Source organism: Aquarana catesbeiana, linkage group LG07 (genome assembly GCF_042186555.1).
Source record: "Aquarana catesbeiana isolate 2022-GZ linkage group LG07, ASM4218655v1, whole genome shotgun sequence".
In the NCBI taxonomy this organism is placed as follows: Eukaryota; Metazoa; Chordata; class Amphibia; order Anura; family Ranidae; genus Aquarana; species Aquarana catesbeiana.
Window position 1 is genome coordinate 62439886 of NC_133330.1, and position 21239 is coordinate 62461124.

The following is a 21239-nucleotide window of genomic DNA, read 5'->3' on the forward strand; positions in this document are numbered from 1 at the left end:
GAGGCAGTGGCATCCACCAGCACCCCAGTGCCATCCACCAGCACCACGGTACCTCGCAATAAAGACCAAGTACGAGTGGGGTGTCACCTCAGCCCCAAAGGGTTAGGACCTATGCCAGCCTTCCCTATGCCATTCAAAATCCCGTGGCTTCCTCCTAATTCAGGAGAAGCTAACTTGCCCCCTTTCACTGACCAGCCAGGAGTCCAGATGGACACAGAATTTTTTCCCGATCAATTTCTTTGATTTAATTTTTACGAAGGACATGCTAGCATCAATTGTGGCCCAGTGCAACCTGTATGCACAACAATTTATTTTGAATAATCCAACATCCTATTAAGCCCGTCCCTACGAGTGGAGGAGTTCTGTATGGCACTCACCAAAAAAAAATGATTTGCGTTCCTACTGGTCAACCCAACCCCATCCACCACATGCCGATCTTCTCTGCGGTAATGCCCAGAACCAGGTATCTCATGACAATGAGGTTCCTACATTTCAATGATCATACCCAGTGCCCTCCCCAAAATCTGAAAGGCTTCACAAAATTCGGCCACTACTAAATTATTTTTCAGAAATATTCCCCCAGTTTACCCCAGACCAACACATATGTGTGGATGAGTCCCTTGTCAACTTTAGCGGCAGGCTTAGAATCAAGCAATTTATCCCCAGCAAAAATACCTGCTATGGGGTAAAGGTGTACAAATTATGCGACCGAGCCACAGGGTACACATATGCCTTCATAGTGAACGAAAGGGAAGGACACCCAGCTGCATCCCCCCAATTGCCCAGACTACTTAGGAACAAGCGGGAAAGTTGTCTGAGACCTCATATACCCCCTTACTGGAGAAAGGCTACCACTTGTATGTAGACAAATTCTACACGAGTTTGCCCCTGTTCCATAACCTTCACTGGAACAACACACCAGCATGTGGCACTGTAAGAAAGAACCGGAAGGGCTTTCCTCACAGGCTTGTCAATATTAAGTTGAGAAGAGGAGAGACGGCGAATCTGCAGAACAAGGAGATTCTGGCAGTGAAATGGGAGGGACAGAAGGGATTTCTACATGCTGTCTTTGATCCACAATAATACCTTTGTGGAAATTCCCAGAAGGAATGGCCCCATCCAAAAACCAAAATGCGTCCATGAAAACAATTTGTTCATGGGGGGAGTCGACTTCCAACGACCAAATGCTCGAACCCTACCTTGCCACAAGACGGACATACCATTGGTATAAAAAAAGGAGCAGTTTTTTTTCATTTGAACATATACAACTCCAATATAATTTACTCCACCAAAACCCCCAACCCTTCCTTTGCTACCAGAAGGAAATTTTCACTGCCTTATATTCCAGAACCGGCCCACCAGAAAACATCCGATCAGATGTTAACTCTCCGAATGCTACTTTCCCGATAAAATCCCTCAAAAACCAACAGGCCAAAGACGACAAAAATGTAAGGTGTGGAGTCGTCAGAAGAGACACATATTGTTGTCCCCAGTGTCCTTCCCAACCAGGCCTCTGCATAGGTGACTGTTTCCACCATTACCATACTTCAGTAAATTATTAGTGAAGTATGGTAAACGTACTCCTCAGTTCCTGCTATTTACCTTCACACCCCTTATGCCACTGCCTGCTCTGTAACTGTCCCTGGTTCGTTATTCGACCACGCTTCTGCCCGCCGATTCTGTACATACCTCTGCCTGATCTGGAACTGACCCTGGACTGTTTGACCATGTTTTTTGCCTGCCTCTTGGTCTGATCTTGTACCCTGTTACTGGACTAGTGGGATTCAACACATGGGTCTCACATATGTGAGGGGCTCTAGAATTGTTTTTCTGGATAAAGAAAACTATTTTTTTGTTTTCTCATTCCTAGATTAGGGTCTGGAGACTCGAGGCTTCAAAGAGATTTGGGTGGGAGAAGCCTCCACCCGTCCCATTCTGTCCTGAATGAGGCCCTACTTCTGCCTGCTGCCCGTAGGACTTACTGTCATCATGCCTCTGCCTGTCGCACTGACCACACCACATGGACCATATCTCTGCCTGCACTGACCCTAGACTGTATATGGACAGTATCCCTGCCTGGACAATTGTGTTCGCTGTTGCTTACCAGGTCCCTGCCTGCTGTCTGGACCAGTGCTATCCTCCTGTGGACAACTGTGCTACTAAAACCACAGGTAATCTTTTGTTTACCCTTTGCTCAGCATAATGTATTTTGGGGTGTAATTCTTGGTATGTGCATGTCAAGTGTCCCTGGAACACCAGACTGTGTTCCTTGCATGTTGGGCCTTTGTATGTGGCCAGGCTGTGTAAAAGTCCCACACATTTGGTATCGCCATACTCAGGAGTAGCAGAATGTATTTTGCGGTGCAATTTTTGCTATGTAAATGCTATGTATTGGAAATATATTATAATCTAACAACATTTTCATTTTTTTTCCACATTTTCCAAAAACTTCTGGAAAAAAAAATGAACCGTTCAAAAGACTCATTATGCCTCAAATTATACGTTGGAGTGTTAGCTTTCCAAAATGGGGTCATTTGTGGGCGTTTCCATTGTCCTGGTGCTCCAGGGCCTTCAAAGTTTAATAGGTAGTAAACAAGTTAGGTGTGTAATTTATGCTCCTAGAACACCTGATGGTGCTCTCTGCATGTTGGGCCTCTGTATGTGGCCAGGCAGTCCAACACATGTGGTATCGTCCTACTTAGGAGTAGCAGAACACTACTGAACGTTCGGTTATTAGTACTCCATGAGCAGAGAGCTGGTGACTGTCAGGTCACAGGAGAGCAGAACAAAATGCATTCCTGTGATTCAAAGGAGAAGCATAGCCAAATGAGCTTTGGCTGTACTTCAGCTTAAAGTCAGTTGAAAAATCTAGGCACTTGTGCTTTAAGATTAAGGGAATGCATATTCACTTTTACACTTCCAACATACACATTGACAATACACAGCAACAGTAGCCATACATCCACTGGCTTGGTATCATTAAATATTGGTTTTGAGTCACTTCTCATTTACTACAGGGTAAGCTGCTTTTTTAGGTCTATAAGGAACCCCAATAAGGGGATAAGCTGCTTTTTTACATCCACTTACAAACAACCCATGGCTCGTAATAAGATTTACAGTACCAGCTATAGGGCTTAGTTCACATTGGTGCGATGCGGGAACCCTGCGAATCCCCTGTGGGTTCCCACTGGGAGTGTCAATACAAAGTTAATGAGAACTCAAGATTAGTTCACAGTGCAAACTGTAAATTCGAACAGGAATTGGACTGCATGGGTGTGAACACCCATGTGATCCGATTCTGGTGCGGACCAAAAAAAGGGTCCTGCATGACTTTGGTCCGAATGTGATGCAAATACAGCCATACAATATGTATGACTGAATTTGCATTGCACAGACATCGCATGTGATTTGCAGAGCAGTGCGAATCACATGTGAGGTCGGAGAGCGCACCAGTGTGAACCCAGCCTGAGGGCTGACAGTTCACATTGGGTCAGAAGCATTATAGTCTCCAGATCCCTGAAGCTCTTGCAGAATCTGCTGCAAATGTAAAAACTTACATATCTCTGTTTGAAGTGTAAATGGGCAGGATTGTACAAAGACAATTCTGTTAAGACTCCAAGGTTTGCATACATAAAAAAAAAAAAAAAAAAAAAAAAAAAAAAGATGATTTTAAAGATTTCAGCTCTCATTCCAAATGGCCAGCTAAAAAAAATAAAATAAAAATAAAATACAGATGCACTGCTTCTATTGCTATAGTAGAAGGCAGTGAAGAGTTTAAGAAACCAAAGTGAAGAACTAAGAAAATAAATCTCCCCATAAAGGTAGCAGCCTATAACCCAGGATCCACGAACATCCAAAGCCTGCTTCCTGTACTATACAATTATAAAACTACTAAAGGGTGAACTATTTTTTTCCACTTAGATGGCCCAAAAAACCACTATCCTATGTCCCACTGGGGGGGTTTACCCCCCCCCCCCACTTCCTGTCCCATAAACAGGAAGTAAGAAAAATTTCCTTCAAAGCGAGTACCCCTTTCTGGTCATAACCCCCCTTTGTTTTTTTCTTCCTCTTTCACTTTGTGTGCTAATTGTAAACAGGATTAGTAAACAGGGTGAATCTCCTTAACCAGGGCATTAACGGCAATAAAAACGGGACGTGTTCTAACCACTCTACATTCAATCTAAAACTAAAAAAAGTTTGTACTTTGGTTTAATGTTAAGATACTAAGATTGGTAGCAATGAACAACAAAAGGCACTTTCCTTCAAATATGATTTAGTGTTAAATTGTTGGCCACTAGAGAATTATTGCCATATATCATTATCTGACTGGCATCCTAGTTCCACCACAGTTAAGGAGGGTCTTTTTTTAACTTGGATAGGTTGTTGAAATTTCACATTTTGGTAGAGTAAACCTTCTTATATAGTAAATAATAGATTGCCAGCAGCAGCAACATGCTGTCATTCAGTTCCTGACTAAGGAGGGGTGAAGGCTGTCCGATATTGATGGTCGCCCACTGCGTGATTTGTCTTTAGTGTGGGTTCCCCCTTCTTTAAACTTCTACATCCATCTGAGCACATTACTCTTGTTAATGTGTCATCTCTGTAAACATGCTGTAGCCATCTGTGAATGTCGAACAGCCTGAGCCCCCTCTTCGTCAAAAACTCAATGATGGAACGTTGCTTCTGCCTGGAATCCATTATTTACCTACAATGAAAAAGAAGAGAAGAGGAGTAACAATAGAACAGTCTTTTTATTTAAACTATTTGCAATTTTATTTTGAGTAACATTATTCTGAAATTGTTAGCCAAGTTTTAGACACCGTTTTTCATAGCTTGGTGAACCTGTGCCCATCTTTACTTTTGAGACACAGTCTCTAGAATGCTCTTTTTTTACCCAAAAATGTTACTGACCTGTTACCAATTAACCTAATTAGTTGCAAAATGGTCTTCCAGCTCTTTGTTAGTACCATTTCCTTTGCCTGTTTTTGTTGCCCTGTCCCAACTCTGATGGCAGCAACCATTTCAAAATTACCGTATTTTTTAAAAAATGGTACATTTTCTTAAACATTTGATAGGTTTTCTATTTTCCATTGTTAATAAAATATGGGTTTATAATGTTTGCATGTAGATTTTACACAGCGTCCCAACTTTTTTGGCATTGGGGTTGCAAAACCGCAAAATACAGCAAAAGCAATATTTAAAGTCACATTCCTGCTGAGTTTTGAGCTTGAGTGGAGAGGTACTGTTTACATGATTAGATTTCTAACACATTAACACTGTTCTTTGGATTCTGATCAGAAGGTCTCTGCCAAAAACACAACATGGCTCCAAACCATCTGCTGCCACTCTGAGGTGCCTGAGCCCTCAACACTCAAGACATCCCATAATGCACACTGCAATCTCATCCTGAGGCCAAAGGACAATTACATAAACCCACAAGCAAGCATTCCAGAAATGGTAAGACCTTTTCACTAAGTAATCTGGATGTATAAAAATAAATCTAAAGAAGAGTTTTTGGCAAACCTAGTCTGCTGATAAAAAGGTGTCCTGCAGAAGGTACCATAAATTTAACAACGTGATCCACATGGCAGCTGTCACTTTACTATTTTTACCCATTTAAAGTAAATTGATAGCAAACTAAAGAAATCATAGATAAATGATGTACTAAAAAAGTGCAGCAAAAGCATGGTCATCTCAGTGATTTTTTCCAAAAGCTATAATCCTTGGACAGCTTTAAAGTGGTTGTACACCCTGTACAACCACATTTACCTACAGGTAAGCCTATATCAAGGCTTACCTGTAGGTGCTTGAAATATCTCCTAAACCTCCACGGTTTAGGAGATATTTACTAAAAAGACGAGCGCCGATGACTACGGTGCATGCGCCCTTTAGAAAGGGCACATCGTGCCGTTTCTAAAAGGGGTCATGCTGTGCCTGGCAGCTCCCACGCGCATGCGCAGGAGTGACGTCACACAACTCCGGGCAGTCACCGGATGGAAAAGGGGCGAAGATGGATGCTCCCTGCTAGTGGGGCCAACGGAGACATCGCGGGCTTCGGTGTCAGGTAAGTGACACATAATGGGCTACTATGCGATGCATAGTAGCCCATTATGCTTTACCTTTGCAGGGAAATAACGAGGATGTAAAACCCACCAGGGTTTACTTCTTCTTTAAAATAGGGAGTTCTGGTTCAAGCATAGCTGAAGTGCAGGAGGCCAAAACACTCTTAAGAGAATGTCACTTCAACAAATCTTTAATAAATCTGTTGCTACAACAAAAATAACAGAAAAAACTCCAATGCTTTCAAGTAGTGTCAGAACTTGCCTGATCCTGTCCATTGTCTACACTCACAATTATGGTCTGTCCCAATGGCCAATAATGTGATTTTTGTTTTACCTATAAAATCCTTTTTTTGGCATATATCATAGAACATTTTTTTTATCTTCTTTATGCTGCCACCTTCTGGTGACTGGACACTGGCAAAAAGGAGAAGAAATCCCCTCCTAGGAATAACCCTTCCTTGTAAGGCCTCTTGCACACTGCAGCTTGAATAAGCTCAGTACAGTTTTTTTTTTTACTGAGCTAAAATACAGCTAATTGTCATGTGCCTATGCACACAGGCAGGTAAACAAGCACTGTGCATTCTTCAGAAAAAAAAAAAAAAAAAAAAAAAATCAGATTTTTTGGTCAAATGCACAAATACGCGCAAATGCCCCTCTCCGCCCCCTCTGCTCGCACTTTCCGCCGCCTCGCCCTCCTTGCTAGCACTCTCCGCCCCCTCACCCTCCCTGCTCGCACTCTCCGCCCCCTCGCTCCCCCTGCTCGCACTCTCCGCCCCCTCGCTCCCCCTGCTCGCACTCTCCGCCCCCTCGCTCCCCCTGCTCGCACTCTCCGCCCTCACTGCTCGCACTCTTCGCCCCCTCGCTCCGCCTGCTCGCACTCTCCGCCCCCTCGCCCCCCCTGCTCGCACTCTCCTCCCCCTCGCCCCCCCTGCTCGCACTCTCCTCCCCCTCTGCTCGCACTCTCCGCCCCCTCGCCCCCTCTGCTCGCACTCTCCGCCCCCTCGCCCCCCCTGCTCGCACTCTCCTCCCCCTCTCTGCTCGCACTCCCCGCCCCCTCGCCCCCCCCTGCTCGCACTCTCCTCCCCCTCTCTGCTCGCACTCTCCGCCCCCTCGCTCCCCCTGCTCGCACTCTCCGCCCCCTCGCTCCCCCTGCTCGCACTCTCCGCCCCCCCCCTGCTCGCACTCTCCGCCCCCCTCTGCTCGCACTCTCCGCCCCCCTCTGCTCGCACTCTCCGCCCCCCTCTGCTCGCACTCTCCGCCCCCCTCTGCTCGCACTCTCCGCCCCCCTCTGCTCGCACTCTCCGCCCCCCTCTGCTCGCACTCTCCGCCCCCCTCTGCTCGCACTCTCCGCCCCCCTCTGCTCGCACTCTCCGCCCCCTCGGCCCCCCTGCTCGCACTCTCCGCCCCCTCCCTGCTCACACACTCCGCCCCCTCGCCCTCCCTGCTCGCACTCTCCGCCCCCTCGCTCCCCCTGCTCGCACTCTCCTCCCCCTGCTCGCACTCCCCGCCCCCTCGCTCCCCCTGCTCGCACTCTCCGCCCCCTCGCTCCCCCTGCTCGCACTCTCCGCCCCCTCGCTCCCCCTGCTCGCACTCTCCGCCCCCTCGCTCCCCCTGCTCGCACTCTCCGCCCCCTCGCTCCCCCTGCTCGCACTCTCCGCCCCCTCGCTCCCCCTGCTCGCACTCTCCGCCCCTCGCTCCCCCTGCTCGCACTGTCCGCCCCCTTGCTCCCCCTGCTCGCACTCTGCATCACTATGCCTCGTATCATGTTGCCTTATGTGAAAATTGATGTCACGGTTTCTTTCCTTTGTTCTTTTTCATGGATTATTAGTATTTGTAATAAGATTTGAATTTTGTACAGAGCCATACAGCACCTGCTGTGCTCTGATCATCATAATAATGACCATAAGCACACAATGAGATGCTACTTTACACTTGTGATGGGGGGAAGGGGCAGTAAAAACACACAGCCAAGCTGCATTGTTACCACCCCCCAAACCACTCCCCTTTGAGAAATTTTCACCCAAGCTTTGCAATCAGGTCCGCCTGTCAGTTTTTCCTGTGGACCAGCCTGTAATTGATGCTCACTGTAGCTGCATATGATGGCACAGTGGCGGCAATTGATGGGCACAGTAGCTGTGTTTGATGGCACAGCGGCAGCAATTGATGGGGTTTTTTTTCAGAATTTTTTAGTTTGTTTGCGCCCCCCCAAAAAAATTTGGAGCACCAGATGCCACTGATGTGGACCCGATTAAAAGGTCCATGTAGGTCTACAGGAGTCCACATATGAATTGACTTGTGGGCATTCAGGTAAAAAATAAATAAATGGAAAAGAACATTTTTTTCAGGCCTAAATGGACCAGATCAGATAAGCCTGATGTAAATGGACACAAGTCTGTGGTGTATGAGAACACAAACTGAATGGGCACAGATGTCAAAACATTGACATCACTCCCATTTAGCCCCAGTTATGATTGGTGGGGTGCTGTGAAGCTTTCTGGTGGTAAAGCTAAGGTGGGTTTATACTACGGTCCGAACAGACCTGAGCTCATCCTCACCTTTTGGAACATGTTACATGTTTCAGCTCCTGCCACCATTCCCCCAGATTTCGTGACAGTATGGGGTCAGGGGTGGGGTTGTGGGCGGGACCAAGGGGCCCTGTCAGGTATGTTGTACGGGGCCCAATGATTTCTAACAGTGGCCCTGCTCACCAGATTTATATGACTGCCATTACAGGAGTCATATACAGCAGATTGGCACAGATAAGATCCCGATGTTTGTCTCCACGATTCATTAAAGGAAGCCTCCAGAGACAATTAGGATCAAACACCACCAAATAGTTATGGAATCTATTAAAATACCTTCACATAGATAAAGTAGTATAATTTAACATAATTAAAATCCAATAAATTAAACTTCCAAAAGGTATAACAGGCCAGGAGGGGGCAATCCCAGATGCACATTAGACTCTACCCGGGAGTTGTAGAGAGGCGGGGAAGATGGAAAGGACAGGTGCCCAATATGTGGATCTCCAGGCGTTCCAACAGATCACAATAAAAAGAAAAGAACCAAAAATTCCAAACCGTGACATCAAAAATGACCTAATGGAGATCTATGGTAAAGGCTGGAGCCACGCATGCACGTTCCACTCCCATCTGCACATTCACTTTGTTTGTCAATCGGCTAGGGACACCTAGTGGTCATGTATTATCACTGCACTTAATTCATACATGTTTTGTTAAAAGGAATAGGGTGCGCGGTTGATTACATTTTTCAGATTTATGGTTTTTTTTTTTTTTACTTTACGAGCAGCCCCTTTTATTTATAATTACACACATTCACCCATTAGCACAGGTAAGGGAGTAACCGTTTTTATTTCCCCTATTTTACATCCCCCCCCCCCCCCCCCCCAGTTAGAACACACCCAAGGAACACAGTTAACCCCTTGATCGCCCTCTAGTGTTAACCCCTTCCCTGCCAGTGTCATTTATACATTGATCAGTACATTTTTTTTTTAGCACTGATCACTAATATTGTCACTGGTCCCCAAAAAGTGTCATAGTGTCATTTGGGGTCAGATTTGTCCACCGCAATGTCGCAATCCCGCTAAAAATCGCAGATTGTTGCCATTACCAGTAAAAACAATAAAATAAAAAATACAAGGCCCATAAATCTATCCCATAGTTTGTAGACGCTATAACCTCTGCGCAAACCAGTCAATATAAGCTTACTGCGTTTTTAACAAAAATATGTCGAATACATATTGGCCTGAACTGATGAATACATTTGTTTATAATTTTTTTGGATATGTATTATAGCAGAATGTAAAAATATATATTTTTTTATTTTCAAACTGGCCAGTCTGTTTTTAGCTGCGGTGGTCAAACCAGTAATGGTTCCTTTAAAAATACGATACCTCCCGTGGCTTTCTCCCAATTCCTATTTAAATTTCATTTGCTGTTCCCGTCACATGACCTGAAGGGGGGCTACTTCCCGAAACCCGTTGTCACGACAACAGCGTCTCACCACCTCTTTTTTTTGGCTTGCTCTTCACCTCTCTGCACTCCAAGCCTCTTTCTGGATCTGTGTTCCGAGCATATGGCGTCACGTTCGGACGTTTCCATCTGCCAGCTCTGGTTAGCAGTTGTTCTCGGTGCTCCTTGGCTCTCTCTTCTCCACGGCCGCCTTGTCGCCCGCCACCGGAGCCCGGGTTTGAAGCATATGACCCTCCATCTGGCCTGTGTAGTTATCCCGTTACAGCGGAGCTTGCCGGATCCATGAGATGTCCACCACTGCAGCATTGCTTCATATAGCTTGTTACCTTCTTACTGCTTCACAAGGTACCGTTTTAATTGAAGTCGCACTAGCTGTTCCATTCATGTGAGGAGATTTTAACTGCTGTCCATTACTGACTTCAGTACAGTTTTCAATAAATTGACATATGATTTGATTCCACTGACTTCATTTAAGAATTTGTCCATATGGGATGTTTCTGATCAGCGCTTTTAGTTGTGATCACTTTTGAATGATTAGATTGACTTATGTTGTAAAGGAATTTCACAACCGTTGATCAGTGTAATCTGACAGTGGACGGTCCCATTACCAGAATACAGGGAGAGATATACTAAAACTGGAAAGTGCAAAATCTTGAGCAGCTGTGCATGGTAGACAAATCAGCTTCAAACTTTAGCTTGTTCAATTAAGCTTTGACAATGAAACCTGGAAGCCGATTGGTTTCTATGCAGAGCTGCACCAGATTTAGCAGTCTCCAGTTTTAGTAAATCTCCCCCACAATGTCTTAAAAGAGAGGTCTCTTTCATCCACCAAAATGCCATGGATGGGGGAATTTATTTTGCTCTGCCCACTGGCTGAATAAAATAAAATTACCCATCAAAAACCAGCTTTAGTTTTCACTCTTTAGAACTGGATCATTTAATAAAAATAAGTTCTAAAAGTAAACTCCTGTTTTAACTAAAGCCCCAGTGTGCATTCCAAACGCATCGTATACAGAGACTTCTTAACTTATTTGTTACAACATTTGGTATATTTTCACCACCCCACATGCACAGTCAGAGCTGCTGAAACATGCCAGGGTAATTTTGGGCTGCAAGCGCACAGTTGCTGTCAGAAGTAAATTACTAATTAGCAGTCCAGCCACCTTTTCTTGGCCCACAGTAGTTCAAGATGAATAACTGCAAGACCTGAATTAAATGATGTTTATATTGAGGAAATGCTAACAAAAAAAAAAATCAGTTTGAAAAAAAAAAAAAAAAAAAAAAGTTTTTAGTAAAAAGCTTCAATCATTTTATCTCTAGGGCACTCAGATAATATCAAGCCCCTTAAAATCCCATCTCCCATGGTCAGATATGATGGGATCCTATACGTCCTGTAAGAAAGTTCTAACGTGAGAGCAATACTAAGGCTGACGCCATAGACTTCCTGACTTTAATAACACGAGTCACTGCTCTGTAACATGCATGCAGCAAATAAAGTCAAAGCTCCATATCTGTATGCCTGTTCTAGATTTCTTAAAGCCCAACTCCAGGTTGCATAACCCCTTGATATGGAACAGCTTAATGGGGTGCACCCAGAGGGCAGGACCTCGACTCCCTGGACTCAAAGTAAGTGGGCTGATTGATGCAGCGTGGAAAAAAAAAAAAAAAGTACTGTAGCTCAAGAGTTTTTTTTTTTTTTTGTTATTTTACATTTTTTAAATTCTACTCATGCTGGGCAATTTATTTTTAAATTTTTCTCTTGAACTAAAGTTTGCTTTACATTAACCACTTACCGACCGGCTCCTGTACATATACGTCTGCACTTTAAAGATGGATATCTCGGTAACGGCAGCTGCTGCCACAACAGAGGTATCCATATTTTCAGGAGCTGGTCGTGTTTATGATAATGGTGGTCTCTGCAGCGGTTTCGCTATGAGATTACCGTTATCGGCGGAGAGGTGCCACCCCCATCCCGCCGCTCTCCGGAGCCGTCGGTAGCGGCGGAGGCGATTGGGACCTGTCATGTCTGTGGTATGGAGATGAGTGAGGGGAAGATGGCCCCCACCTGTCTCCATACCATAGGAGGGCGGAAGCGAAGTCATAACGGCAGCGCCGCCCATATGTCTTAAAGGGTAATTTTTTTGTTGTCATTTTTTTCAAATGACAAAATTTTTTTTTTTTTTTTTGCATTTAAGTTCAAATATGAGATCTGAGGACTTTTTGATCCCAGATCTCATATTTAAGAGGACCTGTCATGCTTTTTCTATTACAAGGGATGTTTACATTCCTTGTAATAGGAATAACAGTGATCCAAATTTTTTTCTTTAAAAACAGTGAAAAAATAAAGTAAAATAAGTAGGAAAAAATTTTTTTTAAAGCGCCTCGTCGAGCTTGTGTGCAGAAGCGAACGCATACGTGAGTAGCGCCCTCATATGAAAATGGTGGTCAAACCACACATGTGAGGTATCGCCGCAATCGTTAGAACGAGAGCAATAATTCTAGCCCTAGACCTCCTCCGTAACTCAGAACATGCAACCTGCAGAATTTTTTTAAACATCGCTTATGGAGATTTCTAAGGGTAAAAGTTTAACGCCATTCCACGAGCAAGCGCAATTTTGAAGCGTGACATGTTGGGTATCAATTTACTTGGCGTAACATTATCTTTCACATTATAAAAAACAATTGGGCTAACTTTACGGTTTTATTTTTTTTATTTAAAAAAGTGATTTTTTTTCAACAAAAAAAAAAATCGCTTGTAAGACCGCTGCGCAAATATGTGCGAAAAAAATTATTGCAATGGCCGCCATTTTATTCTCTAGGGTGTTAGAAAAAAACAATATATAATGTTTGGGGGTTCTAAGTAATTTTCTAGCAAAAAAAAAAAAAAAAAACTGTTTTAAACTTGTAAACACCCAAATCTCAAAACGAGGCTAGACCTTAAGTGGTTAATTACAAATTACAGAAAACATAGCAGAGGAGGTATGTTCATGACAAAAACGTGGTAAAAAAGTCCATCCACTGGACTCAAGATATTTTGCTCCGACTAAGGTGTGTACAGCTCATCTACACAGAAAGTGACTATCTGATCAAAGTGTACCTTCTCATGAGTTGGTGAATTTACTAGGTCACAGTGGTCTTGCAGTGGGGGGGAGAAAAAATAGCTTCAACTCATGAAATGCCCTTTCCCGTAAGCAGGTAAACTATTTTTAACCAATGTACTTAAACAATTACTTCTATACCACACTGCAAACATAGGGAAAAACTAGAATCACATTAATAAACCAAAACACATGAATGGTAGATTAAACAGAGAAAGTTATGTAATCCAATTGTTAATGGATTTTAGAAATGGGAAAAAATGATGTGGTAAATGAAATACATAAAAACAGCACATACCTTTATCTGCATTGCCATTGATTTTAGGTTTGAAGTCATCAACTTGAATGCCTGTGATCACAAAAATTGATTAATTTCCAAGTTTTTAAGTCAAGCACTGCACATTTGTAAGTATATCACAAATATTCTAGGTCTAGGAGAATCAAATTAAATGCAATGCAACAGTGCCCTCTACTGAAGGACATTATGTACTACACATTTTTTTAATAAGCACAAAAAAACATTTTGAGCAATCTTCCGGCAAGTCAAATGACAGGGGGGGGGGGGAGTAGAGGGGACAGTAATTTCAATAGAAACTATATGTACCGGCAGCCTCTTAAAAAAAAAAGGTAGCATTAATAAAACACCTTTTCTGAAAAAAAATTCCTTTAGCATGACCTGCAGGCTCTTGACTGTGTGTACACTATATAGTCAATAGCTTGTGGAAACCAGGCCTTCACACCAATATTAGCTCGTTGGTCAACCCATTGCAAAACAATGGACATTTATATGGAGCTGCCCCAACCACTTTGACTGTCCCCACAGATTTTGGAGCATGTCTTGGAATTTGTGCCCATTTAGCAATAAGAGCTTTTGTGATATCACTAAATTGATGTTGGATGCAAAGACCTGGCTTACAGCATTGAATTTAGGATCTATGCAAGCCACTACTTCCCACACACCAAAGCAAGTCTTGATCCTGCTGGCTCTGTGCACAAGGGCATTGTTGGGCTGGAACAGAAAAAAAGTTCTTCCCCAAACTGTTGCTATAAGACAGAATGCACTCAATTTCAAAGGTCTTACAGGTGGTCTGTGTACATCCGATCGCCCACAGAGGAAAGCGGGTTGTGTCTGCGTCCACTCTGCATAAGCAGGCCCAAACCACACTGTAATGTCAGCAATGCAAGCTTGTACAAAACAAAAGCAAGCAAAAAAAAGACAGTGTGGTGCACGGAATCATGCATCACACTGCCTCCTAGACAGCGGGCAAATGGCTGAATCGCTTTGGCTGCTCTGCAATTTGAGGCACAGTGTGAATTCTCCATAACAGTATCCTTCATTGGCAGCCCCTGAACTCAAATATTCAGAGAGGTGTCCACAAACTTTTCACCATGTAGTCTATTTCAGAGGCAGGGGTTAGTTTACAGGTCATAGTGAAAGCATAGTTGTCCGTCAAGTCTTTATAACAAAGTAATAGCAAAAATCTGCCTGCAAAATAGAATTTGGACTCTTACCTTTTGTCAAAATATATGAAAAATAAGGGCAGAAATTGCCCAAGAACAGTTTTTAGGAATCGGTCTCAAATAAAAAAAAAAGTGGAATATCAATGGCGATATCTATAAGCCCTGATGCAACATACACTACACTTCTCCTATACAATATAAAGGGCAGACCAGACACTTAAACACTTATAGTGAATGTGTTTACACTGCAAAAGGGACTGATTGATGAGAACTCAAACAATGAAAAGGAAAGACTCTGCCCACAGTAGAAGATTCCAGGTTTCATTTTTTCACCGTAGCTGAAAGAATGAAACAAGAAACCTGGCACCATATATTTTCCTATGTTCCATAAATCAGTCCCAGCAGGTCTGTAAAAAAAGAGAACCCTTTTTTAGGTATACAACAAGCACAGCCTATCACCTCCTGTTACAGGACAGCTGCAAAAAATAAGGCTGCAACATGACATCACAAACTCATCAATCCTCACATCAATGTGTAAACATGGAAATAAAGAAATCCAGTTAAAATTTTCCAGATGTTTTCAAGAAAACAAAGTGTCCTCACGTAACCCAACATCTTCATTCAAGTAAAGGAGTGTAAACACGCATTCACTTTGTTTGATGTATGTTGCTACAAAGATTTAAAAAATTTGGATTGAATGTACAGCAACAGCTAATAACCTGATAGTTGTGTTATTTCTAAGAAAAAAAATGAACCAGTACCTGATATGCTAGATGTACTTTACATTGTTTGCTTCCTTTACTTTGCAATGAAACTGTCAGACATTTTAAAGTTTTCAAAAGCATGGTTCATTTAAAGAGACGCACCACAATAGGTTGTAATCGCAATGGGTCACAAACTTTCTGTGCTTGCAAGTGAAACGTGTCACTTTGTTAGTGTGTGACTTCAATGGTCCCTTCAATGGTCCCTTGCTGGCATCTTCTCCTGTGTGCTGGTTTTTGGCCATCTCCATTGGCTGGCACAGGATGACATCGTGCCTGTGCAGGAGCTAATCATATTGACATGTAGGGATCAGGCCAGCTGCTGTAAGCTGAGCTGTGCATGAGCAGCACATTTTACATTGCAGGGATCGATGTGAGTAGGCAGGTCAGTGTATTTGACTGCAGAACATTGCAGCATGTCTCTTCTGCAAAAATAAAAGCCTACTTACAGTATATGTAAAAGCATTATTGTTGTTAAGCTTTAATGGATAGAGGATGAAACGTACACAGGGTAGTCTGAGATATCAAACCCTCAGTAACAAATATCAGTTTCAGAAGGGCACACAAAAGGCACTTCTGGCTAATAAAAGTAATAGCAGTCATCTTGTAGTGTCCAGGGTTATAGCCTGTTCACAGCAAGCAGAAATGTAGATGTGACCTGACCTAAAGCCAACTTTATTTCATGTACTCGGGGCCAGCTTAAAGTGATAGTAAAAGGCAAAAAAAAAAAAATTAAATAAAAAAAAAAAAAAACACAAACATGTTTGCCTGCTCTACGCAGTGGTTTTGCACAGAATCCAATCCTCCTCTTCTCAGAGGAATAAAAATGCGTTCAGAAGCTGTGTTTAGAGGAATTTCAAACAGCAAATGCAGCTAAATGCAGTAACTCACGTTTAGCTGCGTTTGGTTTACAGGCGTTTTTTCATTTTTGGCTGTTTTGAAAAAAAAGATATATATATTTTTTTTTTCAAACGCTTCTAAGTGCAAACCCAGCATGTAAACGCAGCAAAACGGACGTTTTAAATGTGGGTTACTGTTAAGTTAAATCGTTCAGGAGAGGTTGTACAAACGCCCCGTGTACATTAAGCCTTACCTTCATGCATAAAATGCATGAAGGTAAAAAATCTTCAGCTTCAAAAATCACTTTTATTGCAGCTAAGAAGGTAAGTTTCACTCTGCTCTACTCCTAACCACCCTATCAAATTGTAAACAGAAACCCAACTGTAAAATAAAACTCCTTTGTATGGTTGTTACCATACAAAGGAGTTTTATTTTACAGTTGGGTTTCTGATAATGCTACAAACTCTGCAGAAATATTGTCTCTAAAGTACCCAAGAAATAGAAGATGCTTGTGAGCCATTCTTGCTGGCATCTACCCAAAACTAAAATGCCAATGCTGAAGGCACTATTTAACCACTGATACAAAGTGTTCACGTGAAAGCACCGCATAAAGATAATCTAAGGCTTTTGCAGAAATGGTTTCGTTACTCTATAGTCTATGAATTTTTTAGCGGAACTCCAGGCAAACCGCTAAAAACACAAAAAAATATAAGATATAAAAAGAGTGGTTTGCCATCCACCAAAGTCCTGAGATTTAAAAAACTTTGCTTCACAGCTCAGCCCTATCTGACAAGACAGAAAAACAGACGTTTGCTGCAGTTGGTCAACATGTTCTTCCCTGTCTGACTAAACCGTAAAAACGAGAAACAGCAGACTTGAGCGTTAATCTCCAGGACTCTGATCTCTCATACTATCAGCGTGATGTTAGCACATGAGCACAGCAGCACAACTGACTGGCTCCTTGTGCTACTTTTCCCTCCCCCAGTCTGAGCTCTCCTGTACAGAGACTGTATGAGGCCAATGCCAAGTCAAATTTAGGTGCTTACACTTCTTTTTACATTTCAAAAAATGTATTTACAGATATATTAACATAATGCTGCATTAATCTCTCTCTGGAGTTCAGCTTTAAAGCTGTACATGTGATTTTCTTTGCATAGATGCATTGGTCAAGCTTGGCAATTATAAATATCTCAAACCTGAATGATTGCTATGGAAGAAGAAAATCACTGTAGTTGGTGCTACTAAAAGTGATAATAGCGAGCTCCCAGGTCCTGTGCCAAGCAGCTTCTTCTTTGCATAGTAACCACATGGGGTTGCTTGCTAAGCACTGCCGCATTGAACAGAACACCTTGAACTGTTTTTGTTTTAAAGTGTAAGTCCACCCCAGCAGTAAAATCCCTACATCTACAGACATCAACAATCTAACACTAACCTATCTAGCCCTGTAAAGAAGAAATCAGTATACATAACTTTTTTGAAGCCGATCCAGTCCAGTCTCCAGCGGCAGAAGCCCATGCAGAGGACTCGTCCGACAACGGCTGTTAAATTAATGGGAAGAGACGTCACCCATAGACTTACTATGGGGCTTCCGTTGTCAGCTGTCTCCTCTGCACCCGCCTACACAGCGATCTGACATCGGGTCAGATCGGCTTCAGAAAGGTATGTATACTGATTTCTTCTTTACAGGGCTAGATAGGTTAGTATTAGATCGTGGATGTCTGTAAATGCAGGGATTTTAGTGTTAGTGTGGACTTATACGTTAATGAATACACTGCATTCTCCAATTGTATAAGGTGTAGTGATGTCCACCTTCAATCACAAAATCTCACTGAAAAAAAAAGAAAAAAAAAAAAAGAAGCGTTCAGTGAATCTACACCAGTCAGCCATAATAATATGATCACTGACAAGTGAAGTGAATAACATGGTTCATCTTGTGACAACAGCACCTAAAAGTGGGTGGGATACATTAGGCAGCAAGTGAACTTGATTGAAGTTGATGTGTTAGAAGGAGCAGGAAAAAAATGGGCAAGCGTAGGGATTTGGGCAACTGACAAGGGCTAAATTTTAATGGCTCGATAACTGGGTCAGAGCAACTCTTGTGGGATATTCCCAGTCTGCAGTGGTCAGGATCTACCAAAATTGGTCCAAGGAAAGAAAACTAGTGAAAACCAGTGAAGCAGGTGGGGAGCGAAGGCTGGCCTGTGTAGTCTGATCAAAAAGAGGAGCTACTGTAGCTGAAAATGCTGATAAGGTGAATGCTGATTCAGCAAAATAAAGGTGTCAGAATACACAGTGCATCACAATTTTCTGTGTAGCCGCTGTCAGACTGCTCACGCTGACCCATGTTCACAGCAAAAAACGCCTACACTGGACATAAGTGAGCATCAGTACTGGACCATGGAGCAATGGAAGGTGGCCTGATCTGATGAATCACACTTTTACATCCAGTGGATGGCAAAGTACATGTGTGTTGCTTACCTGGGGAAGCACAAGGATGGACTATGGGAAGAAGACCTCCTGGCAGAGGCAGTGATCTGCTACTAACAGCTTGGTGCCAGATACCAATGTATACCTTCAGAGGTCTAGTGCAGTCCATGCCTTAAAGGGTCAGGGCTGTTTTGGTGACAAAAGGGGGACCTACTGGTGGGTGGTCATACTGCTTGGGGTATGCAATAAAAATCATACCTAGGTGAGCAAAGATACAGTAAAAGATCTACTTATTTGTTTCAGGTTATAGGCTCAAAGTGTTGAAGCCACTAACGGTTAGAGAACCAGGTTTACTATGAGTTTAAAGCATTTGTTTAGACCAAGCTGGTCCAACCAAACTAATTTACTTAAAGTGATATTAAAGTCATGTTTGTTTGTTATTTTTGGTTATAAAAGAACAAACATGTTATTACTTACCTGCTTTGTGCAGTGGTTTTGCACAGAGGAGCCCAGATGCTCCTCTTCCGGGGTCCCTCGCTCCTGTTGAGTGCTATGGGGGCACACAAGCCGCTACTCTGTATGCCCATTCAGACACAAAGCTGCGGCTCCACCCTGTCCCTTCTCTCCCATTGGCTCACTAGCTTTGATTGACAGTAGCAGGAGCCAAGGGCCCCGCTGCTGTGTCTAGGCCAGTCAGGAGGGAGAGTACTGGACAGCCGAGGCTCTCTTGCAATATCGCTAGATCGAGATGCATAGAATGTATTAAGCTAATGCCAGAGAAGTGTTGAGTGTTTTAATAAAGCATCTTTTTATTTTTTGGCAATTACATTTTTTTAAAGCTGCACGCAGAAAGGGCATTGGGATCCCACCATCAAGAAGCTCCATTACATTTTTTAAAAGCTATTTTTTTAAATGGTAACAAGCAACTAACGGTTTAAAACAAATGTTAAAATTATAAATTGAGGTATCTTAGAAGGTCCCAATGTAGCACCAAAACGTTGTTCCTATCTACACATAGCACTTACCCAAACTGTTGTGATCCTTAAGTGTTTTCTCCTGAAGCTGTTCTAAGCGTACTGCAAGCAGAATTCCAAAAATAAAAAAAATGCCAAACAAAAAAAAAAATCTAAAAGCAGAAAGCGGAGTCTGGGAGCTCACCTTGTAACGCAGTGAGACGCTCGTTGGTGAAGTCATTGTCCGCCTGTAAGGCCTCAATCTTTGCCTGGAGTTCCTGCTCCTTCTCCTCCATCTCGTCAATCTTCAGTTGTAATTCTTTCTTCTCTGCGAGCCCTTTCTGCTGTATTTCATCTTGCCGTCCTTCAGCTGCCTGTGAAGAGAATGTTACAACTGACTGAAACTGCATTCTTTGTCAGATACAGGATAAACTGCAGTCTCAAAGTGAAACTTTCATTGACCACTCTAAATGGCACACAACAGTAAGTGCTACAGGTCCACAATGTATAAACACTACAGGGATCTGAAGTGGAGGGCCACATAAAATATTTTTAATTCTTTATAGAACACAAATACTAATTTGGTGTTCAGTATAATTGTCTTAGCAGAGTCATACATATCTTCACATATAGAAGAACAAGTTTAAAGGGTAACTCCACTTTTGTGGAAAAAATTCAGTACAGTACATAAAAAAAAAAATAAAAAAAAAACTAGAATATACAATTACAGAAGCCATGTAATAAATTAATGATATTAAAAAATTACCTTTCCAATCTGCAGCTTTTCTGTAAAATTCTAAGCAGTATGGGAACTTGGAGTTCTGTACACTGCTGGTTTACAGAAAGCCGCCTGAAAAGGTTTCCTGCATGTGTGATTGGCACACTGATTTTCCCATAAGTCTGCAGCAAGATGTGTCAAATTTTAAGCACCCCCTGCAGTAGGAATTTCAGTTTTGGTGCGATACTCTAAGGGTGAAGTTCCTCTAAAGAACAGGCCAAATCAGGCCTGCCATGCCATTTCATGTGGTCTTCACACCTCTGCAGTTGGGGTACCCCCTCATCTCCATCCCCACCTTGTTTCAGCAGTGAAGACGACAGAACTTCACCACAGTGAGGTACAATTCCCTTTGCCCGATGCCTGGGACATGCAGTTTCAGGCACCGGGCAGGTGTTTTTTTGTGATGTTTTTTTTAACATTTAGCCCTGTTTTAGCCCGAGTTCACACATTTGCCTGCTGTAATCACAAATACCATTTGGATTTCTGTGCGATTTCAGTACAGGTGCAATTTTGCCAGCTCTCTCCACAACTGCCTCCTATTGACTCCTTTTATTTTTCGAAGACCCAGACATTCCTAAAAGCACCTATGCCTAATAAAAAAAAAAAACCACATTAACCCTAAATATTTTTTTCTGTTTAAATCAGGACAAGTAGCTGGGGCCCCCGATTTTAGTCACTTGGACAAGTAGTTTTTTAAATGATTTTCACACTCCTGCATCAAATCCTGCACGTCTCCATGCAGCTGCAGCACCCCCTAATTTTCCTCGTTCCCTGGTCTCAGCATTCAGCAGACTCCAGAATCTGACTTTATGCCCTTTCGGCTTCCCAGCTCCATCCCAGATTCTTCCTTGCAGCAGCACATGGTAA

At 42.8% G+C, this 21239-nt stretch overlaps 1 protein-coding gene across 12 annotated transcripts in view; it reads right to left on the reverse strand.

Annotated features, from left to right (window-relative positions):
- Positions 1-21239, reverse strand: part of SLMAP (sarcolemma associated protein) — a 236753-nt gene that overhangs the window by 54653 nt on the left and 160861 nt on the right. For 8 of the 12 annotated variants that reach the window (XM_073592240.1, XM_073592238.1, XM_073592236.1 and 5 more), the window contains 3 exons: positions 19800-19968; positions 19667-19717; positions 13451-13501 (listed from right to left, as the gene is read on the reverse strand). In XM_073592240.1, the coding sequence (XP_073448341.1) occupies positions 13451-13501; positions 19667-19717; positions 19800-19968 (271 nt within the window). The remainder of the gene's footprint in view (positions 1-13450; positions 13502-19666; positions 19718-19799; positions 19969-21239) is intronic. The other 4 variants (XM_073592242.1, XM_073592241.1, XM_073592244.1 and 1 more) reach the window with 1 other exon arrangement.